We start from the raw sequence: 13,959 nt of genomic DNA, 5'->3' as shown, positions 1-13,959 counted from the left end.
TCCTCAATTTCTTTCTTCAGAGACTTGAAGTTCTTGTCATACCGATCTTTCACTTACTTGGTTAAAGTCACACCAAGGTTTTTTTATATTATTTGGGACTATTGTGAATGTTGTCACTTCCCTAATTTCTTTCACAGCCTGTTTATCATTTGAGTAGAGGAAGGCTACTGATTTGTTTGAGTTAATTTTATATCCCGACACTTGGCTGAAGTTGTAAATCAGGTTAAGCTGTTCTCAGGTGGAACTTTTGGGTGTCACTTAAGTATACTATCATATCATCTGCAAATAGTGATATTTTGACCTCTTCCTTTCTAATTTGTACCCCTTTGACCTCCTTTCGCTGTCTGAATGCTCTGCCTAGGACTTTGAGTACTATATTGAATAAGTAGGGAGAGAGTGGGCAGCCTTGTCTAGTCCCTGATTTTAGTGAAATTGCTTCAAGTTTCTCTCCATTTAGTTTGATGTTACCTACTGATTTGCACTATATTGCTTTTACTATGTTTAGATATAGGCCTTGAATTCCTGATCTTTCTAGGACTTTTATCATGAAGGGGTGTAGAATTTTGTCAAATGCTTTCTCAGCACTTAACGAAATGATCATGTGATTTTTATTTTTGAGTTTGTTTATATACTGGATTACATTGATGGATTTCCGTATATTAAACCATCCCTTCATCGCTGGGACAAACTCCACTTGATCATGGTGTATGATCATTTTGATGTGTTCTTGGATTCAGTTTACAATCTTTGGATTTGGTTTTCTTGAGTATTTTTTGTGTCAATATTCATAAGGAAAATTGGTTTGAAGTTCTCTTTTTTTTGTGGGTCTTTGTGTGGTTTCAGTATAAGAGTAATTGTGGCTTCAGAGAAGGAATTTGGTAGTGCTCCATTTTTTTTGAACAGTATTGGTATGACCTCTTCTATGAAGGTCTGATAGAATTCTGCACTAAACCCATCTGGTCCTGGGCTCTTTTTGGTTGGGAGACTTTTAATAACTGCTTCTATTTCTTTAGGAGTTATGGGTTTGTTTAGATGGTTTATTTTTACCTGATTACACTTTGGTCCCTTGTATCTTTCTAGAAAATAGTTCATTTCCTCCAGATTTCCCAGTTTTGTTGAATATAGGCTTTTGTAGTAGGATCTGATGATTTTTTTAAATTTCTTCAGATTCTATTGTTGTGTCTCTCTTTTCATTTCTGATTTTGTTAATTTGGATACACTCTTTGTGACCTCTGGTTAGTCTGGCTAAGGGTTTATTTATCTTGTTGATTTTCTCAAAGAACCAGCTCTGAATTTTGTTGATTCTTTGTATAGTCCTTTTCGTTTCTACTTGGTTGATTTCAACTCTGAGTTTGATTATTTCCTGCCTTCTACTCTTCTTAGGTTTTTTTTTATTTCTTTTTGTTCTAAATTTTTTTGTGTGCTGTCAAGCTGTTGACATCTGCTCTCTCCTGTTTCTTTTTGTAGACACTCAGAACTATGAGTTTTCCTCTTAGCACTGCTTTCATTGTGACCCATATGTTTGGAAAAGTGCAAATGGATTAGATGTTGAACAATTGGTGAATAGATAATAAATTCTGTAATATATTTCAATGATGAATGTTACTGAGCCTTGAAAAACTAAAATTATGAAATTCACATGGAAGTCAAGGGACCTATAAACAATCATGAGTTAGGTAGCCCAGACCCAGAAAGACAACCATTGCACATTTTCTCTCATTTATGCATTGTAACTGAAACATCAGATATGTGTGTTTAATTAGGAATATTCATAGAGGTGAAGAAGTGCCAAAGTGGAGAGAGCTTTTAAAAGATTTGAAGGAAAATATATTGCTAAAAGTGGTTTAAATAGATTTATGAAATAACAAAATTTGTATTTGTAAAATGAGTGTTAGTATGGAAAATTTACCCTAACAAAATCTACTGCATTGGATTAATTTTGTAATTCCAATAAAATTCCATATTACTAAAAACACATTCTTATTTTTAAAATTTATATTTTTAATTTTTACACTCAGGATTTTATTCCATTCCCGGTACACCCTCCTATTTTCTATTTCCCATACCTCCTCCCCACATACCTGTCTCCACTAGGATGTCCCAATCACACAAACCCCTCCAAAATTATAAACTCCCTGGGGCCTCCAGTCTCTTGATGGTTAGATGCATCTTCTCTTACTGAACCCAGATCCTGGATACCTATACTAGATATTGTGTTGGGGGCCTTGTATCAGCTGGCTTATGCTGCCTGGTTAGTGATACAGTGTCTGAGAGATTTCAGAAGTATAAGTTAATTGAGACTGCTGGTCTTCATATAGGGTTTCCCTCCTCTTCAGCTTCCTCCAGCTATTCCCAATTCAATCACATGTATCAGCAGCTTCTGTTGATTGGTTGTGTACAAATATCTGCATTTCACTCTTTCAGCTACTTGTTAAGTTTTTCAGAGGGCAGTCATAATTGGTCCATTTTTGTGAGCACTCCATAGTCTCAGTAATGATATCAGGCCTTTCGTCCCACCCTAAAACTAGATCTGCTTTTGGGCCTATTCATGGACCTTCTTTTCCTCAGACTCTTCTCCATTTCTGTCTGTGCAGTTCTTTCAGACAGGACCAATTATAGCAACCCCATCTCTCAGTTGATACCCTGTCTTTCTCCTGGAGTTAGGCTCTACAAGTTCCCTCTCCACTGCAGGATATTTCATTTAGGGTTCCCTACTTTGAGTCCTGAGGGACTTCTACCTCCCAGGTCTCTGGTGCATTCTAGAGGGTCCTCCCAACCTCCTACCACCCAAGGTCGCCTGCTGCTATTCTTTCTGCTGGCCCACAGGGCTTCAGTCCTTTACCACCACTTAATACAAAATCATGTTCTCATCTTCCCCTTTCCCCTTTTCCTTCCTGGTCCCTTCCTGTCTACCCTCTTGTGGTTGCTTTCTTCTCCCTCCCATGTGGGACTGAGGCCTCCTCACGTGGGCCCTTCATTTTGTTGACCTGTTTGAGTTCTGTGGACTGTATCTTGGGAATTATATACTTTTTTCCTCTTTTGGGGGCGTTTAATAGCCAAATATTTGTGAGTACATACCATGCATGTATTTTGGGATGTGAGTTACATCACTCAGGATGATATTTTTTGATTCCATCCATTTGCCTCCAAAACTCAAGATGTCCTCCTTCATAATGGCTAAGTAGTATTCAATTGTGCAAATGAACCACATTTTCTGCACCCAGTTTTCAGTCATGGGTCATGTAGGTTGTTTCCATTTCTGGCTATCACAAATAAGGCTGCTATGGACATAGTGGAACATATGCCCCTGTGGAATGGTGTGGCATATTTTGGGTATACCCCCAAGAGTGGAATTACTTAGTGTTTAGGTAAATGTATTTCTAATTTTCTGAGGAAACTTCTATTGATTTCTAATGATTTTATCAGTTTACAATCCCAACAACAATGGAGGAGTATTCATCTTTCTCCACATTCTGGTCGACATGTGTTGTTAGCTGAGGATTTGAACTTAGCCATTCTAATTGGTGTAAGTTGTAATCTCAGGGTCATTTTGATTTGCATTTCTCTGATTCCTAAGGACTTTGAACATTTCTTTAGGAGCATCTTTACCATTTGAGATTCCTCTGTTGTGAATTGTTGGTTAAGTTTTATACCACATTTTTGAGTGTGGTTTTTTGTTTTTTTTTGTTTGTTTGTTTGTTTGTTTTTTTTTTTGTGGTTAGCTTCTTGAGTTCTATATATATTTTGGCTATTAGCTGTGTATTAGATGTGGAGTTAGTGAAGGTTTTTTTTCTTTGTTCTCAGTCTTGATGTTACTGATTTGTCTTATTGACTATCTCTCACCTTCCAGAGGCTTTTCAGTTTCATGAGGTCCCACTTATCAATTCTTGATCTTGAGTGTGAGTCATTGGAGTTCTATTTTGAAATTTCCTCCTGTGTTAATGAGTTCAAGGTTCTTTCCCCATTTCTCTTCTTTTAGATTCAATATATCTGGTTTTATGTTGAGGTCCTTGAACCATTGGATTTGAGTTTTGTGCAAGGTGACAAATATGGGTCTATTTTCATTGTTCCACATACCGACAGCCAGTTAGACCAGCACAATTTATTGAAGATGCTTTCTTTTTTCCATTGTATATTCTTGGCTTCATTGTCAAAGATCAAGTGTGTATAACTGTGTAATTTTATTTCTGGGTCTTCAGTTTTATTCCATTGTTCAAGCTGTCTGTCTCTGTACCAGTAGTCTGTAGGTTATCATCACTATTCCTCGGTAGTAGAGCTTGAGGTCAGGGATGGTGATTTCCGCAGCCATTCTTTTATTCTTAAGAATTGTTTTCATTATTCTGGGTTTTTTGCCTTTCCAGATGAATTTAAAAAAACATTTAAATTGCTTTTTTCCTGTCTTTGAAGAATTTTGGGGGAAATTTGACAGGAATTGCTTCGAATCTGTAGATTACGTTAGGTAAGAGGGCCATTTTACTATATTAATTCTGCAAATCCATGAGCATGGGTGATCTTGCCATTTTCTGAGAACTTCAATTTCTTTCTTGGGATACTTGAAATTTTGTCATAGCACTCTTTACTTGGTTAGAGTCACAACAAGGCATTTTATATCATTTGTGACTATTGTGAAGCATGTCATTTCTCTAAGTTCTTTCTCAGCCTGTTTATTCTTTGAATAGAAAATGACAACTGATTTTTTGTTTGAGTTAATTTTAAATCTAGCCACTTTGCAGAAGTTGTTTATCATGTTTTGGAGTTCTCAGGTGTAAATTTTGGGGTCACTTAAGTGTACAATCATATCATCTACAAATAGCCATACCTTTATTTCTTCTTTGCCAATTTGTACCTTCTTGTCTCTTTCTGTTGTCTTATTCTTCTAGCTAGCACTTCAAGTTCTATGTTGAATAGATAGGGGGAGATTGGGCATCCTTGTCTTGTCCCAGATTTTAAGGGGATTGCTTTAATTATCTCTCCATTTAATTTGATATTGGGTGTTGGTTTGTAGAAAATTGCTTTCATTATATTTAGGTCTGGGACTTGAATTCCTGATTTTTCCAATACCTTTAACATGAAGGGGTGTTATATTTTGTCAAATGCATTTTCTGCATCTAAGGAGAAAAAGCATCTGCATTCCTTTTTTTCTTTGTTTGTTATATAGTAGATTACTTTAATGGATTTTCATATATTGAACCATCCTTGTATCTATCCCTGGGATGAAGCCTACTTGATCCTGATAAATAATAGCTTTGATATGTTCTTGAATTAGCTTTTCAAGTATCTTATTGAGTATTTGTACTTTGATATTCATAAGCGAGATTGTTCTGAAGTTCTCTTTTTTGGTTGGATCCTTGCATGGTCTAGGTTTCAGAGGAATTGTGGTTTTATAAAATGAATTAGGTAGTGTTCCTTCTGTTTCTATTTTATGGACTAGTTAGAGGAATATTGGTATCAGGTCTTCTTTGAAGGTCTAGTAGAATTCTGAACTAAATATATCTTGCCCCATGCTTTTGTTGTTTGGAAGGTTTTTAACGACTTCTTCTATTCCCTTATGAGCCTGTTTAGAAAGTTTACCGGCTCTTGATTTAACTTTGGTATGTTACCAAAACCCTCCATTTCATCTAGATTTTCAAGTTTTGTTGAGTATAAGATTTTGTAGTAGGACTTGGTGATTTTTGAATTCCATCAGTTTCTGTTATTATGATTTCCTTTTCATTTCTGATTTTGTGTATTTGCATACTGCCTTTGGGTCGTTTAGTTAGTTTGCCTAGGTGTTTGTCTATCTTGTTGATTCTCTTAATGAACTAGCTTTTGGTTTTGTTGATTCTTTGTATTGTTCTCTTTGGTACAATTTGGTTGATTTCAATCCTGTGTTTGACTACTTTCAGCCATCTATTCCTCTTGGTTGTTTATTTCTTTTTGTCCTAAAGTTCTTAGGTTGGCTGTTAAGTTGTTAGTGTAAGATCTCTTGAGATTCTTTACAAGAGCACTTCGTGCTATGCATTTTCCTCTTATCACTGTTTGCATTGTGTCCCAAAAATTTGCATATGATATGTCAACATTTTCTTTAAATTCAAGGAAGTCTTTAATTTCTTTCTTTATTTTTTTCCCTGACCAAATTACTATTAAGTAGGGAATTGTTCAGTTTCTACATGTCTGTGGACTTTCGGTTGCTTTTGGTGTTATTGAAGACCAGCCTTAGGTCATGGTGGTCTTGTAGGGTTTGTGGGATTATTTCAATCATCTTGGATTAGTTGAGGGTTGTTTTGTGACCAATTATATGTTCAATTTTAGAGAAAGTACTATGAGGTGCTGAAAGGAGGTATTCTGTTGTTTTAGGGTAAAATGTTCTGTAGATATCTGTTAAATTCTTTTGGTTCATAACCTCTATTAGTTTCACTGTGTTTCTGTTTAGTTTCTGCTACAATGACCTGCCCATTGGCAAGATTGGGGTGTTGAAGTCTTCCACTATTATTGTGTAGGGTTTAATGTGTATTTTGTGCTTTAATAAAGTTTCTTTTATGAATGTGGTTGCCATTCCATTTGAGGAATTAATGTTCAGAATTGAGATTTATTCTTGGTAGTTTTTCCCTTTGATGACACTGAAGTGTCCTTCCTCATCACAATACATAATTTTTGGTTGAAAGCCTATTTTGTTGTATATTAAGATGGGAAATTATGCTTGTTTCTTGAGACCATTTGTTTGGAAGACCTTTTTTTCCTCCTTTTACTGTGCAATAGTTTTTGTCTTTGTTAATGAGTTGTGTTTCTTGTATGCAGCAAAATGTTTGATATGGTCTGCATATCCAGTCTGTTTGCTTATGTCTTTTTATGGGCATGTTGTGTTTATTTACATTTAGAGATATTAATATTAGATGACTGTTGTTTCCTGTTATAGTTGTTTTATAGGTGGCTTTGTGTGCTTATGGTTTCTTTGTGAGATGCTTATTATCTTGTCTGTCTTTCTTTCTTTCTTTCTTTCTTTCTTTCTTTCTTTCTTTCTTTCTTTCTTTCTTTCTTTCTTTCTTTTCTTATGTCTGTACCTTCCTTGTGTTGGAGTTTTTCTTCTAGGATTATTTGTAGGACTTAATTGGTAGATACTGTTTAAATTTAATTTTGTCCTGGAATACTTTTGTTTCTCCATCTATGTTGATTGCTGGGTAAAACTCAGTAACCTTGGCTGGCATTTGTGTTCTCTTAATGTCTGCATGACCTCTGACCATTCTCTTCTGGCTTTCATAGTCTCTGTTTAGAAGTCTGGTATAATTCTAATAGGTCTACCTTTGTATGTTACTTGGTCCTTCTCCCTAGTAGCTTATAATATTCTTTCTTTTTTTTTTGCATTTGATGTTTATTATTTGACAACAGGATTTTATTTTCTGGTCTCATTCATTCTATAAGCCACTTATACCTTTATGGCCATCTCTTTCATTAGGTTTGGGAGTTTTCACCTATTAATTTTTGAAGACATTTTCAGGTCCTTTGAGCTGGGTATCTTCATTCTTTTTTCTTCCAATTATTCTTAGATTGGGTCTTTTCATTGTGTCCCCAATTTCCCGGATGTTTTGGGTTAGGATATTTTTTTATGTTTTGAACTTTCTTTGACTCTTTGATAGTGTATTCTACACCTGAGATTTTCTCTTCTATCTTTTGTATTCTGTTGGGGGTACTTGCATCTCTAACTCCTGATCACTTTTCTAGGTTTTCTACTTCGAGGTTGGCCTTCACTTGTGTTTTGTTTTGTTTTTTTTTCTTCTTCCACTTTTAGGTCTTGGATGTAATTATGCAATTCCTTCACCTTTTTGATTATGTTTTCCTGTATTTCTTTAAAAGATTTATTTGTTTCCTCTTTAAGGGCTTCTACTTACTTGCCTATGTTTCCCTGTATTTATTTCAATAAGATATCTATATTCTCCTTAAAATATTTTATTAACTTTATGAGATAGGATTTCATATCAGTTTCTATATTTTCAGAAGTGTTAGTGTACTCAGGGCTTGCTGTGCTGGGGGAATTGTGTTCTGATGATGGCCATGTATATTGGCTTCTGATGCTTATGGACGTGTGCTTACCTCTTACCATGTGGTTTTCCTTGGGGTTTACTGGTCGCTTGATTCTATCTAGAGTCTGCCTCTTCAGTCGCCTGATTGCTACAGGTCTCCTGGTAGGCCTGCTGCAATGACTGTAGCAGATCTCTTGTGGGGCCTTCCATCTGGAGGCTCTTCAGAGGGGCAGATTAGCTGCTGATTTTTTTGTCCTGACTGCAGTAGATCTCCTGACAGTGCTTCAGACTTTTGGTTCATCAGAGGAGCAGTCAATCTGTTATCCAGTGTTATGCTGTTCCCCAGTGGGGTGTATGGACTGTGTTTAATGTTTCCTTCTTTGCAGCAGAACTCCAGCAAGGCTTTCAGTCTTTTGGGTCAGTTGTCCTGCATACCACAGAACACCCAGGAGGTCTTTACACTGTGGTATAGGTTTCCCAGTTGTCTTGTGCACAGAGGTACTCCTGAGATGCTTTCATAGTGTGGAGTTCTGGGTGCAGTGGATTTCCTCGGATGTCGTCAGCTGTGCTGTCAGATGTCCTGGGTAGGGCAGATCTCCTGGAATGCCTCAGAATATGGTATCAAATGATCTGAGTGCAGCCAATCTTCTGTTATTTCTCAGGATATAGCCTTTTCCAGGAAGTAGACTAACTGGCATTCTGTTCTAGCAGAAAGGAAAATGTGAAAGGGGAGTGGTATTTGGTGGGCAGAGAAGGGTTAGGATATGGTGGGTCTCTGATTCTATTTGGCTCTCAGAGACAGCTGTGGGACTTTGGGTGGGTTCTTCCCAAATGCTGTCAGTACAGCTGGTCTGCTGATATGCCTCAGGAGGACCATGGGGAAGAGGATAGATATTTGGTTGGCTAATGCTCTGAGTGCAGGGATTCCTCTGGTATGCCTCAGGATATAGCCTCTTCCAAGAAACAAACTAGTTAGCAATCTGTTCAGCAGAAATGTAAAAATACTTTCAATGCTTTCTGTCATTTTGGTGGATAATGAATATTAACTATATTATGACAAAATTAGGGAAGACATTGATAAATATCCCAGGACTGTAAAACCTGACCTCTTGTTCAATACTCAATATCCAGGTAGTTTACATTTTAGTCTTCTGTAGAAAATATGAAAACAACATTATAAATTCTGGAAACATTAACGAAACTTGAGTAAGAATATATCTGATGTTTTACATTTCCATATTTAATATATATGTTGTATAAACTTCATAGCATACAATTCTGCAGTGCAGATGGATGGTATAAATCATATAGAAAAATATAAGTTGAAAATTAATATAAAGATCATGTAGCTCATACTCAAGGCCTGCACAACGGAAGAAAGTGAAAGCAAGATGTTTGAATAATACAAGGTGGGATCCCAATACCAAAATGTGCAGAACATGAATTCAGTCCCCTACAGTCTTTTAGGAAGTGGACTCATGAGGTCAAAATAATGAAGCAAGTACAGGTATAATGAAGAGCTTTGGATATTAAATCTCACAGGGACATGCATGCTCATAGGAGGCAGTCCCTGATAATCCCTCATGAAATGTTTGTGATAATGGTGTTCCTTCATGACCAGAACCTTGTTTATGCAATTGATTTTTCAAAATCACACATTCAAAACTTCTAAATTTGGATTGCAGTTGGGCTGCTGCAGCATCCTGGTCTTTGTGCTGGTTTTTGGGCTTCAGAATTCTGAGAATCATGCTTTTGTACTTAATGCTTTAATTAGTGAATTATAACTTCAGACTTCAAAGGATAAGATTTCAACAAGTCCCTAGGTGTGGAAACTTGGTTTAAACTTGTCATCGATTTTTCCACTTTTCACCATCTAAGTCAAATTTATGAATAACATGGAAAAGAGTAACCAAACAGATTTTCCAGTATTCCTTCTTCTGGGACTGATAGAAGACACAAGACTGCAGCCTATTTTGGTCAGCGTGTTCTTTTCTATATATCTGGTCACCATCCTGGGAAATCTTCTTATAATCTTGATTTCTATCTATGACTCCCATCTTCATACCCCTATGTACTTATTTCTTTCAAATTTGTCCTTAAATGACATCTGTTTAAGTACAAGCACAATCCCAAAGATGCTGGCAAACATACAAGAAAATAGTCAAAGCATCACATACAAAGGATGCCTCACTCAAATGAGCTTTGTCTTAATTTTTGGTGGGATGGAAAACTGCCTCCTTGCAGTAATGGCTTATGACCGCTATATTGCTATTTGTCACCCGCTGAGGTACACAGTTATCATGGAACCCTGTTTTTGTGTCCTGCTGATTCTATTGTCCCTGGTAATTAGTGTTGTAGATTCTTTGATGCACAGCCTTATGGTGCTTCGACTATCATTCTGCAAACACCTAGAAATATCAAACTTCTTCTGTGAACTTCCCCAGATCATCAAGTTGGCTTGCTCTGATATTCTCATTGATAACATATTGATCTATCTTTCCTCATGTATATTCATTGGTATTCCTATCTCTGGAATAGTTTTTTCTTATGTTCACATAATATCATCAGTTTTGAGAATGGCATCATCAGAAGGAAAGTATAAAGCCTTTTCCACCTGTGGGTCTCACCTGTCAGTTGTGTCCTTGTTCTATGGGACAGGTTTTGGGGTATATATTACATCTATTATTATGGATTCATCCAGGAAGACTGCAGTGGCTTCAGTGATGTATTCTGTTGTACCTCAAATGCTGAATCCCTTTATCTACAGTCTGAGGAACAGAGACATGAAAGAGGCTGTGAGGAAATTCTTCAGTGGCATGGCTTCTTTTCTATGATATTTCGTTTATTGTGACATCAAATTCTAGAGTAAGTAAACTAATACTTTACTAAACCAAAATACACACTCTTCATACTCTACGCTTCTAATGGCACAACATAATCACTGTGCTATAATTATGTCAAAATTTAACACTTATTTTGTGTTCTGTGACTATATGACACACTTATAGGTATTTATACACAGTTTATATTCCCAAGTCCCACCAAACCTGTATGAACTACATATTTTGGTCTTAGAAAATATTGTTGTAGTACGGTCTCAACTTTGAATGTATAAGAAATGAAATAGTTAGGAAAATGCTGAAGCAATACTAAGCTTCAATTTAAAAGTAGACAATAGTTTTCTCCCAAGTGTACAACTGGGTTTATGAAGATGACATATAAATAACAATTCTATGTGGAACAAGGAAGTGGACATGTATTCTATGTGAAACTGTTACTGTGACATATTAGTCACAGTTCAAGTTACTGTGTGGTAAATATCACTCAGAAAATTTAATGTCATTATGAATTAAATAGATATATTATGGTAATATTAGTTGTGTTGGGTGATTTTGAGAGAATTATTATTGAATGGTGATGTTATCTTTAGATATAGCTGCACAAAACAATAATATTAATAGCATAGAAAAGTGAATAGAGTTGTTTCCTTATAAGAAATTTCATGGTGGAGTCTATATTTGAAGATATTTTTGTTTTCATCAGTCTTCCACGCAACTATCTTTCTTCCATGTACTGGAAATAGAATTCAAATTCAACAGCAATTTATGATCAGGATAGAAGAGGCAAAGACTAAGCATCTTTACTTGGACCCACTGAATAATGTCACAAAATATCATTTAACTTGATACCTTTAGTAGGTTGAGTATATCCAGATTTCAGGCCAGTAAGAGGGCTCAGTTGGTAAAGGTTTTACTGCTATACTTGATGATTGTACATTCTAGATTCCATATAGTGTAAGTAGAAAATCACTACCATAATTTTTACTCCGAGTTTCATATGCAATCCATAGAGTGTGGGACACATATATGTATGAACATATACACATAGTAGATAGAGAGATGATAGATGGTAAATAGATAAATAGATTCACTGATAGGTAGATAGATAGAATGTTAAAAATTATTATATAAAACTCATTTTACTGATAAAGGAAAAGAACTGACTCATGCAAGTTATTCTTTGACCTCTATATAGGATACTTTCATATGTTTGCTCATATACCTGACTGCAGACACACAATTTAATAAGAAAATGTCTGGAGACAATTTAATTCAAAGCTTTTGAAACTAAGACCACTTTAGATTATATTAGCTTTTATGAGCAATTGTGTGTCTTCCAGAAGAAAAACCAAGTTCTGTAGGAGCATTAATTCTTGGAAATATGATATACAAATATTACAGTGACTTTGTCTTCTGAGAAGTAGTAGATGTTCCTATTTTTATTTGCATTATAAGAAAATATATAATATTTTACTGTATACATTTCTTCTTGATATTATGTACCTTGCCTTCTATTCAGATGCCACCTAAGAGATTAAGAAAAGAACTTACCAAATAAGAGAAAAAGTATTGATTAAGCATTGCCATGCAAACACCAAATCTGGAAAGTAGTGAATAGTTATGAATAAATAAAGCTAAAATATTTGATTTTATTCTTAGCTCTTTGCACAATGTGTTAATAACTTAGTAATCATTTAAAGTTTGACTGAAAGGTGGTATACACAGAAAATGTGGAAAAACAAGTTTGGAGGTACAGACAATCAAAAGAAAACCTTTTCTATATTGTTTGGACTTACAAATAGAAGAATTACTTTAAAGCAGTATCTCGTAAACTTTAAAATTTGTGGCAGCCCTCGGGAGACCACAGGATTTGCAAGATTGTTAATGCTAATTTGTGGAGTAGATTTTCATTAAGATTAGACATTATGGTCCAGTTCCAGACATGGAATAAGATATTGTGCAACTTGTTCATTTATTTTATATTATTACCACTGTTTTACATTAGGTTCAAGAAATCACATGGAATTCAGAAACCAAAGAGCCACTCCACAATTACTTTCTGATGGACTTATAGATCATCTCAAAACTTCATTGCCTCTTTTTGGGGGTATATTCATTCTACATACTTGTTTACTATATTATACATTATGAATAAAGTAACAATCAATTTTCTCTCTCAAGAATATCTTATCTTAAGTGTGCAATCCTTGCCCATGAAATTATAAACAATTAATTTAGTGGTGATTTAGTAGATCGTATATAAATGTGTATATATACATGTGAATATATATATATATACTTTTATGTACAGATGTGCAACAGTATGTATATTATATATATGCATATATATGTATATGTATGTGCATGAACAATAACGGAGGGATCATGAATTAGGTAAGGATGGAGGACAAAGATGAATTTGAGTTAGGCAGGAGGGGTGGGATTGATTTAGATGCATTATTCATACTTGCAAAAATTATAGAAATTTAATGAACTATTGAGCATAAAAGATTTCTCATTGGATAAGTGTGCTTGCTTTTCTCTTCTAGAGTACTTGGGTCAATTGCTTGAACCTATGTGAGAAATTCAGGTATTTGTAACTGCAGTTCTGACATTCCTATCAGTACCCTATGGGCAGCAGGCATGTACTTGGTATATAGATGTTCATGCAAGCAACACACCCAAACATGAATGTAAATTTTTAATATTTACTGCTACAGATATAAAATAATTTTTAAAAATTAATGCACTATAAATATAACAGAATAAAGGAATCTCAAATACATTCAAGAGGAAAAACTGAAATGTTTTACTAAGGCACAAGCAGAATTTTCTCATAGATAAGCTAATACCTGTTTTGATTAAGAATTCTCTGATGTGATCTTCCAGGGACTAAGCCACTACCCAAAGACTATACATAGATTGACCCTTGACTCCAACTGCATACTTAGCAGTGAACAGCCTGGTAAGAGCACCAGTGGAAGGGGAAGCCCTTGGTTCTGCCAAGACTGAACCCCCAGTGAATGTGATTGTTGTGGGGAGGGCGGTAATGGGGGGACGATGGGGAGGGGAACACCCATACAGAAGGGGACCGGGAGGGGTTAGGGGGATGTTGGCCCAGA

General features: G+C 35.6%; 1 protein-coding gene across 1 annotated transcript; it reads left to right on the top strand.

The window, feature by feature from the left end:
* Positions 1-9,892: 9,892 nt before the first annotated feature.
* Positions 9,893-10,831, top strand: Or7g31 (olfactory receptor family 7 subfamily G member 31). The gene has a single exon (NM_001000876.1). It carries the CDS (start codon positions 9,893-9,895, stop codon positions 10,829-10,831), a length of 939 nt encoding a protein of 312 aa, NP_001000876.1.
* Positions 10,832-13,959: the final 3,128 nt, after the last annotated feature.

Source organism: Rattus norvegicus, chromosome 8 (genome assembly GCF_021556685.1).
Source record: "Rattus norvegicus strain SHRSP/BbbUtx chromosome 8, alternate assembly SHRSP_T2T, whole genome shotgun sequence".
NCBI lineage: Eukaryota > Metazoa > Chordata > Mammalia > Rodentia > Muridae > Rattus > Rattus norvegicus.
This window is presented reverse-complemented; position numbering and strand designations above follow the sequence as displayed.

Excerpts from the sequence above, each read along its gene's own strand:
- Or7g31 (NM_001000876.1), top strand. The coding sequence starts at position 9,893 with ATGGAAAAGAGTAACCAAACAGATTTTCCAGTATTCCTTCTTCTGGGA.